At 54.8% G+C, this 17,134-nt stretch overlaps 4 protein-coding genes across 4 annotated transcripts in view; 1 reads left to right on the top strand and 3 right to left on the bottom strand.

Annotated features, from left to right (window-relative positions):
- Positions 1–4,566: 4,566 nt before the first annotated feature.
- PUNSTDRAFT_134982 (uncharacterized protein) lies at positions 4,567–5,910 on the bottom strand (the record flags this gene model as incomplete). The annotated part of the gene is made up of 6 exons (XM_007384495.1): positions 4,567–4,738; positions 4,788–4,909; positions 4,963–5,088; positions 5,137–5,265; positions 5,321–5,398; positions 5,452–5,910. The coding sequence occupies 6 exons, from the start codon at positions 5,908–5,910 to the stop codon at positions 4,567–4,569; spliced, it is 1,086 nt and encodes a 361-aa protein (XP_007384557.1).
- Positions 5,911–7,395: 1,485 nt separating this feature from the next.
- PUNSTDRAFT_28808 (uncharacterized protein) lies at positions 7,396–10,647 on the bottom strand (the record flags this gene model as incomplete). Its single annotated transcript, XM_007384494.1, has 8 exons — positions 7,396–8,113; positions 8,142–8,389; positions 8,456–8,545; positions 8,601–8,956; positions 9,008–9,305; positions 9,363–9,930; positions 9,991–10,370; positions 10,432–10,647. Coding segments are annotated over 8 exons (2,874 nt in total), but the record flags the coding sequence as incomplete, so codon positions are not given.
- A 1,837-nt stretch (positions 10,648–12,484) lies between these two features.
- PUNSTDRAFT_144127 (uncharacterized protein) lies at positions 12,485–15,068 on the bottom strand. Its single transcript, XM_007384493.1, has 2 exons — positions 15,046–15,068; positions 12,485–14,986 (listed from the first exon to the last, which is right to left on the bottom strand). Exon 2 carries the CDS (start codon positions 13,856–13,858, stop codon positions 12,599–12,601), a length of 1,260 nt encoding a protein of 419 aa, XP_007384555.1. The 5' UTR covers positions 13,859–14,986; positions 15,046–15,068; the 3' UTR covers positions 12,485–12,598.
- A 683-nt stretch (positions 15,069–15,751) lies between these two features.
- Positions 15,752–17,134, top strand: part of PUNSTDRAFT_88042 (uncharacterized protein) — a 6,128-nt gene continuing 4,745 nt past the window's right edge. The window contains exons 1-6 of the mRNA XM_007384492.1: positions 15,752–15,927; positions 16,098–16,283; positions 16,359–16,415; positions 16,550–16,607; positions 16,678–16,702; positions 16,881–17,068. Coding sequence (XP_007384554.1) covers positions 15,918–15,927; positions 16,098–16,283; positions 16,359–16,415; positions 16,550–16,607; positions 16,678–16,702; positions 16,881–17,068 — 524 coding nt within the window. The 5' untranslated portion in view covers positions 15,752–15,917. The remainder of the gene's footprint in view (positions 15,928–16,097; positions 16,284–16,358; positions 16,416–16,549; positions 16,608–16,677; positions 16,703–16,880; positions 17,069–17,134) is intronic.

Genomic DNA, 17,134 nt, shown 5'->3' with positions numbered 1-17,134 from the left:
GTTGGCGGCTCGCGCTCAGGGCTGGGTGAAGTGCGTGGGCGAGAGGGGAGGCGACGCGGAGCGCGACCGCGTTGGCGGCTCGCGCTCGGGGCTGAGCGGGGAGGCGACTAGTGGGGACGGCGGGTAGAAGCTAGGCTGAGCGCGACCGCGTTGGCGGCTCGCGCTCGGGGAAGGGCAGACGACAGGGGCGGGGGTGGAAGCAGCGCCGAGCGCGACCGCATTGGCGGCTCGCGCTCGGGGAAGGGCAGACGGCAGGGGCGGGGTGGGCACTCAAAGGGTCGGGGCAGGCGCGGAGACTTGCGCGATGATGTGCGCACTTGCAAGCGCGGCACCGGGCGCATTTGCCAGCGCTGAGTCGTACGCATTTGCCAGCGCGGTGGGCTGAGACAGCACACTTGCCAGCGCGGAGGGCAAACACGCGTCACGGCCAGGTCACGTGACGCATGGGTTTGCGTTGAATCTCTAAGTCCGCGTTGGCCACTGTGTCTCATATACAGTGATCCACCGTTCCCTTGGACAGGAAAAACTGTATTGCGCATTTCTCCCCCCATAGGCTCTCGTTCTTCTTCAACTTAGTATCATTAGTTAGCCATACATCTTGCCCATCTACCCAAAAATTTTTGGAGTAGTAGGTATCCTACAAAAATTCTGAGAGCCATAATACGGGTGACCCCCTCACAGCCACTTTACCGTTCCTCTGGACAGTGGTTTTCCCACGCCGTTTGTGACTTAGCCGTATTGCCGGTGTGAGCGCGGGAAAGCTTTCTGAGGTTACCCGACAGTCACATGGCTGCCTTTGCTGCTGCTCCGCCGAAGCTTGCAGAAACATGGAGCGATATTGGGCCCATTAATACATGTACCCTCATGAGCTCAATTGCAGATAGTGCTTTCAACACTCTATAATCTGAATATGTACACTGATTTGTTGTACAGTAGCTCACAAACCCCTCAGAGCCCAGATAAAATTGAACAGCACAGCCACCATGGTGTTTCCGATTTTTCATTCGAGTAAAACACAACATATTGTCTATCGGGCTACAAGAGATGGTGAAGATCCATTGGAGGTATATATGAAAAAATAATTAAGAGGCAAGAGTCCGGCGATGTAGAGAAATTAGCCCGTGTCCAAGGGAGTGGTGCTGTCCAGAGGAATGGTGGATCACTGTAGTCCATAAGCTCCTTGACACTTAGCAACCTTGTACATAGTTTATTCATGCATATATCTGACAATGTATAGGCTATCATTACAGTTCAACACCTGAGACTGACTTAGATCATGGAAGGTGTAAGTTGGGAGCCCTGCTATCACCACTATACAGATACATACCAAATCTATGGGTGCTATATTGACTGCACTTATGAGCTATATATCACTATGTAGCTAGTACTTTGAACTATATTACCTATAGTTACTATATAGCACGATATAGCAACTGAGCTAAGGTAGGGCTCATTCATACCCCAGCACTATGGCGTGCCAGTCTTGTCACGCATTGGCGGGGCAACCCCTTGAACCCCAAGTAACTTTGCCGCTACCCATGCAACTCGATATTTTTTCTATACATATTGTACTCTGAGCTCGTGTGCACAGGCTGTTTAGAACAGATTGGTAAAATTCTCCTTGTACCGTGCACAGGTAGGTCAGGAAGAGCTTGAAAACGGACTCATAACTCGGTGTGCCGTCACGCCTGACACCACCCACCGCGCCAAAGTGTCCACATTCACGTGATGTCACAGCAATGTCACAAGTGCTTGAGTATGAATGAGCCCTACCTTACTTCTACATAGCAACCATAGCACTATATAGCAACTGGGCAATTTCTATATAGCATCCATAGCACTACAATAGTGTCCATAGTTCTGAGGGGCAGCTATATAGATCAAGATTCTTTCAGATGTCAGCATGACTGTCACGGCAGGGGTTGTACCATTGGAACAGCACTGTCACAGATCAATCATCACTGACCATTGCCCGTCATCACTGATTGTCCTCTGACGTCTCCTCTGCTCTTCGCTGCTCATTTTCCTGCGGTCCTCTGACGGATCTCTGGTGGACTTTTCGTATCTTTGTCTCTCCCATGTTCCCTTTGTTTGTCCTTGCTCATTCTCACATCATATTCTTCTTCCTTGTGCCAGGTTTCCTTGGCACTGATTCCCTTTGTGTTCCACATGTACTTTAGATCTTCTTCCCTGTTCCCTTTGTCTTACTGATGATAGATTCATCTCCGACTTTTCCATTGTTCTGCTTAGTACTTATACCAGCTTGTCTGTACGATATTGCTCAGTTCCAATATCGACTAGGCTTTCCCCTTTGCTCCTAAGCGGACCTTGAGTGTGTAGCAACCCTTCAGGTCAAGTCCACCTCTGCCCCGCTTTGCTCCGACTTTGCTCCGACGTCAGCATACCACTCTTCTCGATATTGTCTCTGAATCGCATCCACCCGACTCTGTGTTGTGGTCTGGGCAGTACACCCTTGCATGTTGGACTTAGGTCCACTCATCCCAGACCTGTTCAGCTTTGGTATCGTTCATCTCCACTTTTTCCCGTGCATTGGGCCTCCACATTTCCGATATTTTTGCCCCACAGTTTCATCCCTGACAAGCACCCACAATACAGGAGTGGTCACAAACTACAAGGACTGAGGGCACACTCATTCATGCGGATGATGACTATTATTTCCTGAACTTGCATGCCCTTCATAATGCTGCAAGAATCAGAGAGATATTACCCCATCATCTAACAGCACCAGCCTATGCATTCCCAAATCGTCAGCAACACCACCTTAAAGCTTCAAATGTACTTCAGAAGACAGGTCCAGCTAAGCGTGCTGAGGCACAAGCTAAAGCAAAGCAAACTAGGGAACGGAAAAAGAGTCACAGAGAGGCCCAAAGTGACAAAGGGAAGAACAAAGCTGTAACCCCAGAAGATACTGATACTGAGTTGGAGGAAGACCAGGGTATGATAGTTGACCCATTATTACTAGATATTGATTTATCACTGTTTACTGCTCATCCCCAAGACTTGAGTGAGATCAGCTTGCTCACACTGGGTTCCCTCACATATCTCCCATGTATTCACATCACAATGCCCAAATAACATGTATCAAAGCTCTCAATATCATGCATATGCTATCAAGACAGATATGTAAGTGTTATCCCTCTTAACCTCATTCACAGATCACAGTAAACAACTTATTGCTATCACCCACACCCTCTGAAGTATATCACGGCCGACACCATCACGACAAAGCAGCGAGCTCATTATGACATCAGTTCTACGATGTCAAGATGATATGGTAGCGGGAACACATGCGCGTTGCGGCGGGCCTCACCAACGTGCCACCATGTCACATCATGCTGAGGTTAGGGTCAGTTGGGGGTGTAGCCGGTGCAAGTCGCGACCAACAGACCAGGGGCGTGGGAGAGTCGACGGCAGCAATGCCGACGTCGGGCGCGGACTTTCAATTGTAGAGCGTTAACGAGCTCGAGAGCGAGTATCGTTGCGAAACGCGAAAGCACACGTACATAGATGTAGGTGGTACTTTGTACAGTCAGAGATGCAGTCAATGCAATGAAGAAGTATGTTCAGTGACGTTGTAGTGGTGCTAAGCTAAGCCGGTGGGGATGGGCTAAGTGATAGTACTGTCCTCAGGGAATGCTCTAAGTTTATATTGTAGCCAGCTTTGCCCGTTGAAGTGATGCGACGGACACAGTACTGCCAGAGATCCTGCGTCGCCTGTGCTAGATACTCTCGGGGAATCCACGATGCATACATTGGCGTAGCGCACAAGCTTGAGGCGATTTTTGACTCGTCCGTAAAAGGCGAGCGGAGTTATAATCATACGAAAGGGGCGTTTTCTTTTTCTGGTATATGGGCTGTGCTATTCGTACATCTCACGTGTCGGCCAAGTCGAGTCGGTCGACTAGTCGTGGCTAGTCGTCAACTAGTCGTCCAGGTCGTGACTTGCCACAAGGTGCGAGTCGCGACTCGCACAACACTGTACTTGGGTACAAAGTTTCGTCCTTTAGACTCGTTATGGGGGGTGGCAACTGTTTCGCACATGTTGTAGCTGAGCACTGCGCACGGTAGTGATGAGAGGGACAGCACGCAGATCGCTTTCATCTCGCGCGCCGCTTTATCTGGGAGTGGGCGGGCCTGGGCGCCGACTCCGATAGACGCGGAGGCGGCGTGGGTGGGAAGCACGTGGGCGCGTGTGATGCCGAGCCTTCCGTCGGGCGCTCAGCGTGCGTACACGTCCAGACAAGACGACGGTAGAATCCACGTTTATCAGTGCAGCCTCATTTCCACACGCCCGATCCCGCGGCATTTCACAAGATTGGCGCGCAGTGGATATGCATTGCTGGGGCACTGGAAACCATCGAGACCGCCCTCTGGTTTCCATCCTTCGGCTATTGAGCATCAGCAGACATATTTGGTAGGTCGTTTCCACGTTCTCCCTCCTGGGGACGCCGTCTGGGTCATTTGGACGGTTCGAGAGAGATATTTCACGCTTAACGCGCCGTATCGAGCTGTACATGAGATGTAGCATAGGTATGGTATACATCTCTAATTGACAGTCATGTCGAGCCCCAGCGCCTCCTCGTCCGCGCCGATGGCATTGAAGTCGATCCCGTGCAAGGTCTGGTCCGTCTCGCCGTCGAGATCCATGTCGTAGAAATTGGCGTCGACCGAATTCTTGTACTTGGCTTTGTCGGCCGCAATGTAATCTTCGTCGCATCTGGTTTACCAGTGAGTAAGCATCACGAAAGGCCGGCTGTCGTACGTACTGCTTCCATCCCTCCGACTGCTTGTTCGATCCGTGCTTCTCTTCAAGCTCCCGCAGTTTTGCCTCCACGGCGGCCCAGAAATCTTTGATTTGCTTCTTGCGCTTTTGCTCCGCAATGTCAGACTGTAGCAACGCATCAGAAGAAGGACCCATGGAGACGTACGCGACGTACTCACCAATAAAGCTATGCGCGCCATAATGCTGCGAGGCGGCACCACCGGCCTCGGAGAAATATGCCAAGGGAGGATGACATCTTTGACGTAGCCATCCAGAGCGTGTCCTTTCTCGACACGAGCTACGATCTATGATGAATCAGAGTATACTCATATTACCGGGTGATCGAACCCAACCTTCTTGTGGAACGCGGCTTTGATCTGCGTGGTCTGGTAGTTGAGGAAGTCGTTGACGTGCGTGCGTATGCCCGGTGATTTCGCGTATTCCGGAATTTTGAGCTTTTCGGCATACTTGAGGATTGTCGGCTACGCAATGCGTGCACTGAGCTTGAGCCAGGAGTTACATCTACGCAGTGCTCACCTCCATATTCTTCGAGATCTTCTTGTAGGTACTCAGTGGGCGTATCATGTTATGCTTGATGTAATTCTTCAGCGTCCGCTGGAAATGGCATCTGTCAATTAAGAGCTTCTTGTACTCTTGAACATACACACCTGCTGGTTTGGGGACAATTGGTACGCACGCTCCATGTAAACATCCAGCTGGCTCAACCGGTCATCAATTCTCGCCATTGCCAAGTTGATCTCTTTGACCGAGCACTCGTTTCGGACCATGCGCGCGAACAACATGATGGTCCGCGTGTCGTCGTCGGCCTGTACAGCTCCCGTATAAGCGGGCACATTAGTTAAGAGAAATAAGGAACTCGCCTGCGCAAAACAATGGATATCTTCGCGAGAGGCACCTGAGAGCCCAATTGAGTCCAATATCCGGTCAACCGTTGCGGCCCGGACTTGTGGCATTTCGGCGATACGGGAGCCTGAAGGCGGCATGTAAGATGTTATGTTGTAAGGCATTTGAGGCCCGTAGTTGACGAGCGGCTGCATGCGCGTTGTCGCAACCAAAGGAGTCTGCGTGTTGGCCGTAGGACGAATCTGCATGTGAGCAGGAACCATTGGATGTACCCGGGACATTCCATGCTGCGTAGCAACATGGCTGTCTGAATCTTGATGTTCTGCGGCGAGGGAGTCCACTGACGCAGACCGGCGGAGGTCTCCCATGCTGTTTGACCCTGTATCGATATTGGCTGGTGCGTTGCCTGAACTTCCCGATGATACTGAAGATTGCGTGAAACTGAATGATTCGTCAGTTCTCACACGATTGGAAGGAGTCTCTGACAGGGAAGTAGGGAACGTAGGGCTTGGCGACCGGCGTACGCGTTGCGCCGAGAGTGGATATGGAGAGATGCGAGGTGATGAGAAGTTGCTCATACGCTCGACCTGAGCACGTTGCATGTTCGTGCTTGAAGCTGGAAGACGTTCTGAAGTGAAAACGACGCAGCGATGAAGTCCAACCTGTGCTCACTTGACTGATCAACAGAGTAACGTGATTTGCGCGTCTGGCAGCAGCGCGACGGCAACACGTCTCGAGTCGATGTGGAACAGAGGACATCTGTGACACTCCTCCGCGGTCAACGAAAGCAAAAATTCGAGAACGTAGGGGAGATGAGGCAAACAGTTGAAAAGCACCACCAGGAATAGTCATATAGCGAGTTGCAAGACATCTGATACATTTGATACTGCAGTATGATAGCCCATGAATTTGAAGTCGTTACAGCAAAGATCCAAGTCGAAGACAGAGAGGGCATCATGAGAGAGAACCTGTGAGACGGGTTGCAACGAATTGTTCCGGAATTCCCGCTCACGTCGGGAACACGAGGCGTGCCGCATTTGGAGGCGGTGGGAGAGAACTGCCGAGAATCGTGTTGGCGGATGGGATACGTGAGATATGAAGCTTGTGAAGCCCTGGAGGACAAGTGTTGTCGACGTTTTCACCCCCACTCTCGCCTCAGTGCTGCCATGGCCTCCGGGCGATGATCACTTGCCCACCGCATCCTCTCCATAGGGGTGGGCAGTGCTGCCAAGATGCGACACATCGAGATGCCGACTCTCGAACGCAACTCTGGTTATCGAGTTCGTTGTAGTCGAGGCGCCAGGGCCCATGACCAGTTCAGATGTCATAGACCCTTTCCGGCGGCGCTTGTGCGATGGTGACGGTGTCTGGGGCTTGAGCACTCTGGATGGAACGACCTGGGCATACAGGTTGGGAGATCTGGTGGCCGATGGCGGTGATGGAAAGACGCCGGAGCTGGTGGTCAGGGAGTCGGTGTCCGCATTGTTGGAGTTCACGCGCAATCGCTTTTGCCTTTGCTGGGTTTGCTCCCTGCGCTGTCGGGTCTCTTCCTCTTTGCGTCGCTTGTTTTCTGCTCTTTCCAACTCCTTCTGCTGCCGCATCTCATCTTTGTGCCTCTGCGCCTCTTCCTTCTGCTTCCGTGCCTTCTCCTTCCGCTGTTGCACCTCTAGCTTCTTCTGCACGGCCTCATCTTTGCGCTGCTGAGCCTCTGCTTTCTTCCGTTGCACTTCCGCTTTCTTCGCAGCTAACACTGCAGCCTTCTCTAGGGCAGCCTGTGCTGCATCTGCGGTGGCCTGAACCCGCAATTCGAGTGCCGCTTCTGCTGCCCTTAACCGGTCAAGGCCAGGGTAACGGACTCGTGTTGATATGGACGCAATCGGCTCAGCATTTCGCAGGAGCGCGGTATTCAACACAAGGTCATCAGGCGCGGTCGAGTGTTCGATTCCATGTGTAAACTTGTCGGTCAGTCTTCGCTCCTGGATTATTGGCCGGATTTGCTGAGTCTCACAGCCATGTGCACTACAGTTGTGATGTACGTGGATTGCGCCAACGATTGCCTGCAAAAATACCGCATGAAACCAAAGGCAAAGAAGAGTGAAGCATCTACGCACCTCGATTGGCAGAAATATGAGCTCTGATTCGCTCTGCACGATACGGGGCATTCGGTATGGCAAAACTATCTCGTCGACAGTCCACGGCCTCACGAGAATCCCCAGCACTACTCCTTTATTGCCATTTATCAATATCTCCTCGATCCGGCCCAAAGAGAGGTTGCTCCGACGACGGTAGATCAAGAATTTGTTGCGGTACAGTACGTCACCGTTACCGATTTGCAGGGATTTGGCTCTGACGAGCTCAACGTGGGGCAGATTGATTGCCGCTTCGAATTCTGGCCGAGTGTACACCATACTGTCCTGTTCGTTGCGCGGAATTGGACGGTAGGTGCCTGCAATCATGATTTTAATCCTGGATTGTGATGTGTTTCCTCAGGCACGTACATTTTTCTATGCGGTCAAAATCCGATAAGTTCATCAAACGGCAAAATTGGACATCGCTGATGAGCTCGAGGACGGCAGGTCCAGCCTGTCGTCGAACAATTGTGTCACGGGTTTGCAGTTGGATGTACCCTCCAAGGACCAGATGCCTGACCGCATGTGCGTGGCTGAGTGCGTTCGCAATGTCAAGGCTTGGTGCATGCCGATTTGAATAGACACTCCGCTGACGGATTACTGCGTTATAGGACTCAAAGCCCTCGGTCGCGTAGATTATTGCAGGGCCGAAGCGTCGAATGTGGATTGGCACATGAACAAACAGATGGAACTTGGGTTTGTTGAACCATTGCGGGCTCCAAAGTGCCGTGCACGCAAGGAAGTCGGAGATCGCATCCTCCAATTTTGGCTATTGTCTTGCGGTGAGTCCCTTCCAGCTTAATGCATCGAATGGTGAAACTCACCATGTATTTCTCAATGTCACTGATCTCAGGCTGATAGAGTAGTGGCGCAAGTCGACCAAGGGACAACCAAGCTTCGTACGCCCTTATCGGAATCATGTCAACCAGTACAAACGGAGCGATTTGAAGTATCACGCGGAAATCACGTCCCACGAGGGATCCGGCATAATTGACGAGAATACGACCATCCGGAGGTTTGATACCCAATCCTCCCGCAGCAACGCTATTGATTCTTGCTATCAGTTGTTTGCGTCCTTCAGAATCCTGTCTGGAGACCGCATCGCGCCACCAGTATTTCACGACGCCAAGGAGGACCACATGAAGTAGCTCTACCGGTGAGTCGACGTGTGGATCAAAATCTGCAACATTTCAGGTTAGCTACTTCACACAGATCGTATTTCTGGACATACCATCTACCATCAACGCGGGGTTGAAAATATTATCGGGGAAACTGTTACGAATGGCCTGCAATGCTGCTGCCACTTCAGAGTCCATGGATGACCCCTCACTCCGTGCACTATTCTTCAATTCGTCTTTGATCTTGCGACATTTCTCAGCGAGCTGATCGATGAAGTATTGCAGATATTTATCCTTCGTCCCTGTTTCTGTCGCCAAATGGTTCACAGCACTTGGAGCACCATCAAGAACTCTTTTCAATTGCGCCTCGAGGTTCCGAATTGTCTCCGCTTTGCTCCGTGGAATGCCTGGCTATCGGTACAAGGTACGTCAGTCACTTTACCCTGTCTTAATACGATCTCATCATACCTTCATGAAATCCTCCAATCTCTGTCTCTTGCCCGCGTCTCCAGAAGGTCGCTGGCTTGCATCTTCTCTAAAGACATGGCATATCCGGCAGAAGAACTTGCCCTTCATCCCGATATGCGAGGCAAATTCACTCGCCATTGGGTTGTCACCCTGAAATGCAAGTATCCATGGAATTACAAGGATTTCTTCGTCTAATGAAGAATCCCAGACCGCGATGCCGTTCTCCCCGCCTTTCTTGATGGTAGAGATGATATTTTCCATCATCTCAAGCGGCGGTGCAATATTCGATGTCGAGAGGAAGTGGATGTTGGAGAGGCTCTGGACCTTGCGTCTTGGCAAACCGGCGAAGGTGAGTAACACGGAATTGTGCTTGTTCCACTTCTTCGAAACATTGCCTGACGTGTCGTCGCAGTATAGCCACAAAGGCAAACTGTGCACCTGACGACCGGACCCTTTGATACGCCATTTGTTGCGGAGCGGGACCTCATACGGAACGGTTCGGCAATGTCCATCTTCGTCCCGAAGCAAAGCTCCTATTCGAAGGTCAACAATCCAGTCAAAATGTGTCCTCTACACGGATTGCTTACCTTCAACCTTCACAGGACGAGGTAGGTTGTACCGAACGCACACATCCGGCAAGGATAGTTCTTCAATTGAAAGAAGGAATGAGGTGAGTGGAACCTCACGCCTATTGCTTGCGGCATCGACCACAAAGTAACCTTGTCGCGATCCAGTAAAGACCTCGCTGACTTCTGCCCATAAGGTGTCGTTCCGGGAGAACCAACGCCTGACATACACCAGCGACCCATTGGAGGGCTGCGTCATGACAAACGCCAACTCATCGACGAAGTAATCCCTCCCAGACACAGGATCGCGAGCCATTGGTGCTGCGCGGCTTGCCTCTACTTCGTGACGCCACTTATCACCATGCCAACACTCCCGTCGAAGAACACCAGCATCCTCTGGATAGCGCTGGACTTCCTTCGCAATGCAAGGGTTTGCGAATTCCTGTTCGTTGTGGTTAGTTTGTTATCCAGCATATATTTTTGAATTCTGTGGCGTGACTCACATGTTTAACGATGGTTTCCAGGTCTTCAACGACGTACAAGTGCCCCAGATTGCCTTGATGCATCTGAGGATTAAGGCCGGCAATTTTCTCGATGTTGCGGCGATGCCTCTTCGCCTGCTTGACAGAAGGTATGCGTGTTGCACCATTCTTCTCTGCAAACCACTTCGTAGCCTCCAAGCCGGACTCGGATACTGATGCACGAGGAAACGCCGACATGATGTCCATGGTGCAGCTCTGATGTTGACGAGGTCAGTTGTATTGCCATATAATCATGTCATCCACTCACCCCGCGACTCGCCCATGGCCAGTAGAACTCATCCTCATATTCGGCATCTATTCCCGCCGGCAGTGGTTCATCGTCATCGTCCAAATCGCCAACTGCAGCGGACCAGCCTGTATTATCATCTAGCCACGGGTTTTCGTCCTCAACATCATGGGGGGTTGACTCCGGTAAGATGTCGCGTTTCCGCAATAGAACCGGCTTTGACGATGCAAGGTTTCCACCCCAGTCGTCGTAAATTGCGTCCGGAGGATCCGAACTGAGTGCTGGTCCATGAAATGCGGGAGGAGTCGGCGGGTTTGACTCTTCGTTGTCTATGGGACCCATCCAATGGTTGGACTCGGATGGTGGGGAGTTCGATAGCCGAATATGATTGGTCGTGGCTGACAAGAAGTCAGGATCGTCGATGACCCAAGTGTCAACACCTGGATCCCATGGATTCCGCAATGACGGGGTATGGACTGGCGAGAGCGTGGACTCCAGCATTTCTGTCCAATCGTCCTGTGGATCAACAGCGCTACGAAAGGGGCTGGATGTCAGGATAGGGGCATCGCGCGCACGGACTGCAGCGGTGTGTTCCTCCGTGTCCTCATGTCGCTGTGCTTTTGCAAGGTTCATTGGCTGACGCTGTGACGGACAGATTGTGCACGTAAACATGTTCATCGGTCCATGGATGAAAACTGGAAAGGGGTGAGCATTCCACTAACACGGCGTGTCCCAATTCTCACTAACGCGATGGGTTTACTAATGTAACAGGTCTGTATTCAACGATTTCATCGAGGTCTGGAATACCGAAGTCCATGGAGAGGGGTCAGAAGGAGCGATAGCAGGAGGCAGTGAACTCAAGGCGGGATGATCAGATTCGGAGGTCACCGGGTTTTCCTCCTCCCATTCTCATCTGGTGTCTCCGCGGATTCCCCTGTCTGAGCTCAAAGGTGAACCCGCACGTATTTATTGGTAAACACTACATATAACAGGAGTAAACAAGCAGATCATGTATAGGGGTTCAAAGACTGCAAGATCTGACGAAATAGGGGGTCATGAACATCCCACTCCCGCTCGAAAGCTAGTGAGACGGGTTACACAGCGTTATAAGCAGTCCCTGCGCAATGAGCAAGTTGAAGGATCCCAAGGTTCGTCATTGTGGGGCCAGCGATTGATATTGAAGGACTTGGCCGATTAGGAGAGGTCGTTCTTGCCGCTGACGTCTGCGTGATAGAGGATGCTGCGCGGCCGAAGCCAGTCGAGGCCCAAACGAGTGTTTCCGGCACCGTCAATGTTCATCCCGGACTAGCGGCTAAGGCATCCGCACCGGCCCAGGTCAGACTCAACTTGCCCGTCTTCGCCTCCAAGCTCACCGCATCCAAGGTTGCCCAAGCAAACACGTCCGGTGGAGCTATTCAAGCCGCGCCGACATCTGCGCCATCGGAGCCCTCAGAGGCCACATCGCCAGTGGCCAGCCATGAGTCACCGGCTGTGAACGAGCAAGGAACCGATAGCCTGTGTACATGGAATGCGGAGACGGTGGCAGAAGGTTCGTCATTGTGAAATGACCAGCGAATGATGCTGAAGGACTTGCCGATTAGGAGAGGTCGTTCTTGTCGCCGACGCATGCGTGATCGAGGATGGTGCGCCGCCGAAGCCAGTTGAGGCCCGAACGAGTGTTTCCGGCACCGTCAACGTTCGTCCGGGACCAGCGGCTAAGGCATCCGCGTCAGCCCAGGTCAGACTCAACTCGCCCGTCTCTACCGGACGACGGCGAGTAATTTTGAAACATATTGTCACTTGTGATACGTGTATATATAACCAGAAGACAATATCATCTTGTGTACAACAGTGTGGTGGCAAAGCGAACAAGGTTCGTGCCAGTCGGTCACCTGCACGAGGTTATCGCGCAGCTGCATCACAATCAAGGCGAGGACGTGCGCTTGGGCCGGCGCTGGCAGGGCCACGCTCCGAGTCCCTGCCTTGCCTCGTCGAAAGCGGCAGGCTGGAGCGCGATGCACCGTGCGCCGATGGGGGACCCCGGAACGAGTAACGTTCTTCGTCGTCCGAATAGTCGTTGTCGGTGACGGTCATGATACTCTGGAAGTCGTCCGCGCCGGATTCGCTTTGAGTAGCGGAGGTGAGAAGCACGCTCTGCCGCGCGTCCGTCCATACCTCCTGCTCATTCTCTGTCTCTGTCTCCGGCTCGGTGTCGGACAGTGGCCCTGTCTCGGTCGCAGTGCCGTCGTCACCGTACTCGGATTCAGCGGTTGCTTGCTCCACGATGCGCTCGCTCTGAGGGCGAGTGATGGTGGTATCACCGCTCCGGTCGAAGAGTGCAAGCTTGGGCAGGTCGGCGCGGGTGATGGTCGTTCGACGCGAACGCTCGTACTCGTCCGTTTCAGCCTGCTCGTCCTTTGCGGCGATGGGCGTTTGAGTTTCCGCGTTCGCCAAGTTCTTGAACGCGCCAGGCACTACGGGCGTTTGCGTTTCGCTGTCGACCGTCGCTACACTTGGCACGCTCAGCAGTACGGGTGGAGGGGCAAGGGCAGGCTGATCGTGTTGGATGCCCATTTCGCCCTTGGCGACCGCGGGCGGCACCTCTGTTTGGCTTGACGACTCGCGGCTCACCACGGTCGGCACCAGCACCGGGGCGGGCACCGGTTCCGGATCAACCTGCACGCCAAACTCGGCCCTTTCCACTACCGGCACCACCGGTGCCTCCACCTGCTCCTCTGCAACAGGCGCGGGAACTAGTTGCTTGTCGAGAACGAGCGTATCCTCCTCTGGCGCCTCCGTCTGCGCGCCAAAGTCGACGTACTCCTTCTCCGGCTTCGGATCCTCCTCGAGCGACGCCATGCCAATACCGAGCTCCATCGCAAGCGCCTCAGGTGCGCCTACCAAGCTCGGCGGGCGCGCCTCTTGGAACGCTGCGCCGCCGCGCCTGCGACCGACGGTGCCTCCACCGCGGCCGCGCACGGACGATGTGAGGGTCTGTTGTCGGAGTGGCGACGGGTTTTGCGGGAGCGACGAGGCCGAGGCCGAGCGGCGGAGCACATTCGCGAACGCGGGATCCATGCCGTCCACGCTCGTCCGGTTATCGCGTTTGCTCAGGGGCGAGTCCTCCACGCCGCCGAACGCTTCTTCATCCTCGTCTTCCATGTCGGCGAACTCGCGCGGTAGAGCGGGCACCGGTGGGACAGGCGAGCCGTCGAGCACGTCGTCTTCCGCCCACTCGCTCCCGGGCGAGCTCTGCGCCGCAAGCCCGAGGCGCTGCTGCAGCGTCAAGATACCTCTGCCGGCTGGCGCTGGCGGCGGCGGCAGCGGACATGGTGGGTGGACGACGGAGAGGGAGAGCTGCGCAAGGGGTGAGGCGGGACACGCACACACCGTCGGGGTCCAAGCCTCCTGTTTGTCCGGTCTCCCGCCGCTGGCATGCCTCTCGGTGCACTGCCCGCCTGTTCCGTGACCGCACAGTGCCTTCGGCCAGCAATCCCGGTCGAATGGGGCAGCGAGCTCGTGCAGCACGAGGGAGGTGCGTGTCTTCCGTGGTGGTGGTCAAAGTTGGGCATCCCGCTGCTGGCACGCCTCTCGGGGCATTGCCCGCCCGTTTCGTGACCGCACGGCGCGTTGGCAAACGATGCCCAGTCGAACGGGGCGGCGCGCGTGCAGCACGAGGAGCGTGCGCGTTGCGGCACTCTTGGGGCATGCTGATGGCCGGGGTGGTTGGCGCTATCGCTGCTGGCCCTGGCGGCGGCGGCGGCGGCATCGGCGTGCAGCATGAGGACGGCGGCTCGCAAACAGCAAGGGCGGGGGATGGAAGCTGCACCGGGCACGACCGCGTTGGCGGCTCGCGCTCGGTGTTGGGCGAAAGAGGGCATGGGGGTGGAAGAAGGGCGGGGGACCAACGCTCGGCGTCAGGCGAAAGAGGGCATGGGGGATGGAAGCCACGCTGAGCGCGACCGCGTTGGCGGCTCGCGCTTGGCGTTGGGCGAAAGAAAGCTGCGCCGAGCGCGACCGCGTTGGCGGCTCGCGTTCGGTGCTGGGCGAAAGAGGGCACGGGGTGGAAGCTACGCTGATCGCGACCGCATTGGCGGCTCGCAGACGGCAAGGGCGGGGGAATGGATCGGCGTTGGGCGGGGGATGGAAGTGGCGCTGAGCGCGACCGCGTTGGCGGCTCGCGTTCGGTGCTGGGCGGATGGCAGGCGCGAGAAGCGGCGCCGCGCGAGACCGTGGGTGACGAGCATGCGGGGCTGGGTGGATGACGAGAACGGGGGTGCAACGGCACACCTGGATGAAAGTATGAGCGCATTGTCTTTACAAAGGTAAGAGGAAAACTCCGAACGTACCGCGCCCTCAGCATATCAAACATATTCGAAATGCGCACAGCACTGTGAGGACACATAGATTGTTGGGGGGTTGGCATGCCAGGTCGTCCGGGGGTTCATCTTGCAACGGTGGGCACAACCGCTATAGACGCACACCCCATCTCCCGACCCATACTCTCTGAGCAGGCTCAGAGAGTGGCATGACTCTACCATGGCCCGTGCCCTTGGCCATGGCGAGAGTGAACCTAACGACTATTGTCTTCGCTGGCGCTGTTGGCGGGAGATGAGTTGGAGCTGACCGCGCGCGTTGCCGCTGCTGTGCTGGCACGAATCATCCATCGACTTTGGCAAGTCCTTGCACACGTGACGGCTCTGGCGGCTCGCGATGGAAAACACGAAGCCGAACTGTGGATTACCAATGGCTACACAATGTAATCTTACTGGAACCGCGGTACAGTTGTATTCTACAGTCCAGGTTGAGTGGCATTCCACTGCGCGCCAATCTCGTCAATTGACATTGGACGCGACATGGACTTCACGTGGATTTGGCGCACGGTAACCACATGGCGTGCAATCCACGCGATTTCCGCCGTCGTCTTGTCTGGACGTGTAGGCGGTTAGCGCCTGCGCCATGAGGCGGGATGGGGGGGGAACGCGGCCAACAACGATCCCGAGGCCCTGTTCCCTCAGTCTTCTTCTCCCCAAGATCTCCGGGGCTCCCTGTTTTCTGCTCCCGCTCCCCTACGACGACGCCTGAGACGACGCGGACTTGACGCTCGGATACCACGAAATCGCGGAGAAGATCAGCCGGCCGCACCTATCGCGTTTACATACCCCCGAAACGAACCGCGTCACGGATCCTCGCGTAGCACACCCGTGCGGTGGAATGAACCATGGGGCGAGGTACGCGTCCGTCGCCTCCCTCCCCCCCTCTCCTCACCACCCTCCTCCCCTCATGACACCCACCCTCTGCCGCACCTGCCTAACGCCCATCACGCCCCCGCGCCCCTCCTCTCCTCTCCCCGCATCTCCTCCGCACGTTCATTACGCCCACTCACCTCCACGTGCCGCAGCCTCCAGCGTCACCGGCAACCTCCAAAACCTCGTCGCGGGCACCGTCACGCCCATCCTCGACCAGCCCGGGCACCCACGGCGTCCCGGTAGGCGGGGGAACAACAAGCGGAAGGAGACGCTGCTCAGCCTGCTCGATGCGCTCTCGGAGCTGACGAAGGAGGACGACGAGGAGCTCGTCGACGCCGGTGCGTCCTCGCCCTCTCCCTCCCACCTTCTACCTACCGTTCTCTTCTCTCACACGCTTGTTTGGTTTTCGGTAGCGGTAGCCGGTCGACGGTCGACGCAGCAGCGCAGTTTCGAGGACGACCACGATGTCCGTGAGTGGTCATTCGTCTTCCCCTTAAATATGGGGATCAACGCCCTCGATCGGGGGTTTCCCGGTCTTCCACTTTGTTCTTTCCGGTGGGATGATCGAATGAAATCCGTCTGACGTATATGTCGCTTTGCATAGCCACCGTGGACGAGCAGCACCAGGTCGCGGGCGGGGAGACGTTCAACAAGTTCGCAAAGTCAGTCTATTCGATCACGGCTATATCCACCAACACGTTATTTTTTTGCTGATATACTCGACACCCCTAGACGCATCACCAACCTGGACAACGAGGTGACTATATTCCTCCCTTTTCGCATGTTCTCCTCAAACCCAAACGACAATATCCCCCCCCCCGGCTCTCTCTCTCTTTCTCTCTGACTATCTCTCTCTCCAACCTCTCTCTTCTTCACACGTCTTCAAAAACCAGTTCTGAACATTTTTTTATTTAATTTTGTTTTTAAAAATACAGCTCCGCAACTTCTCGAACGCGGCCCGCCAGCTCGGCTCCTCCGTCGCCATCCTCTCCTCCGCCTTCCACCTCCGCGAACGCCTCGCCCAGATCCTCTTCCTCTTCCGCGAAAACGCCGCCGACCTCTTCCCCCGCAAAGTCGCCCGCCAGCCCGCCGCGCCCCCCACGTCCTACACCTCCAAGAAACGGTGAGCGTTTTTTTTTTGACTTGACTTCTCCCTTTCTCCCCCTTCACTTTACCCTATTCCCTATTC

Source organism: Punctularia strigosozonata (genome assembly GCF_000264995.1).
Source record: "Punctularia strigosozonata HHB-11173 SS5 unplaced genomic scaffold PUNSTscaffold_7, whole genome shotgun sequence".
NCBI classification, from domain to species: domain Eukaryota; kingdom Fungi; phylum Basidiomycota; class Agaricomycetes; order Corticiales; family Punctulariaceae; genus Punctularia; species Punctularia strigosozonata.
This window is presented reverse-complemented; position numbering and strand designations above follow the sequence as displayed.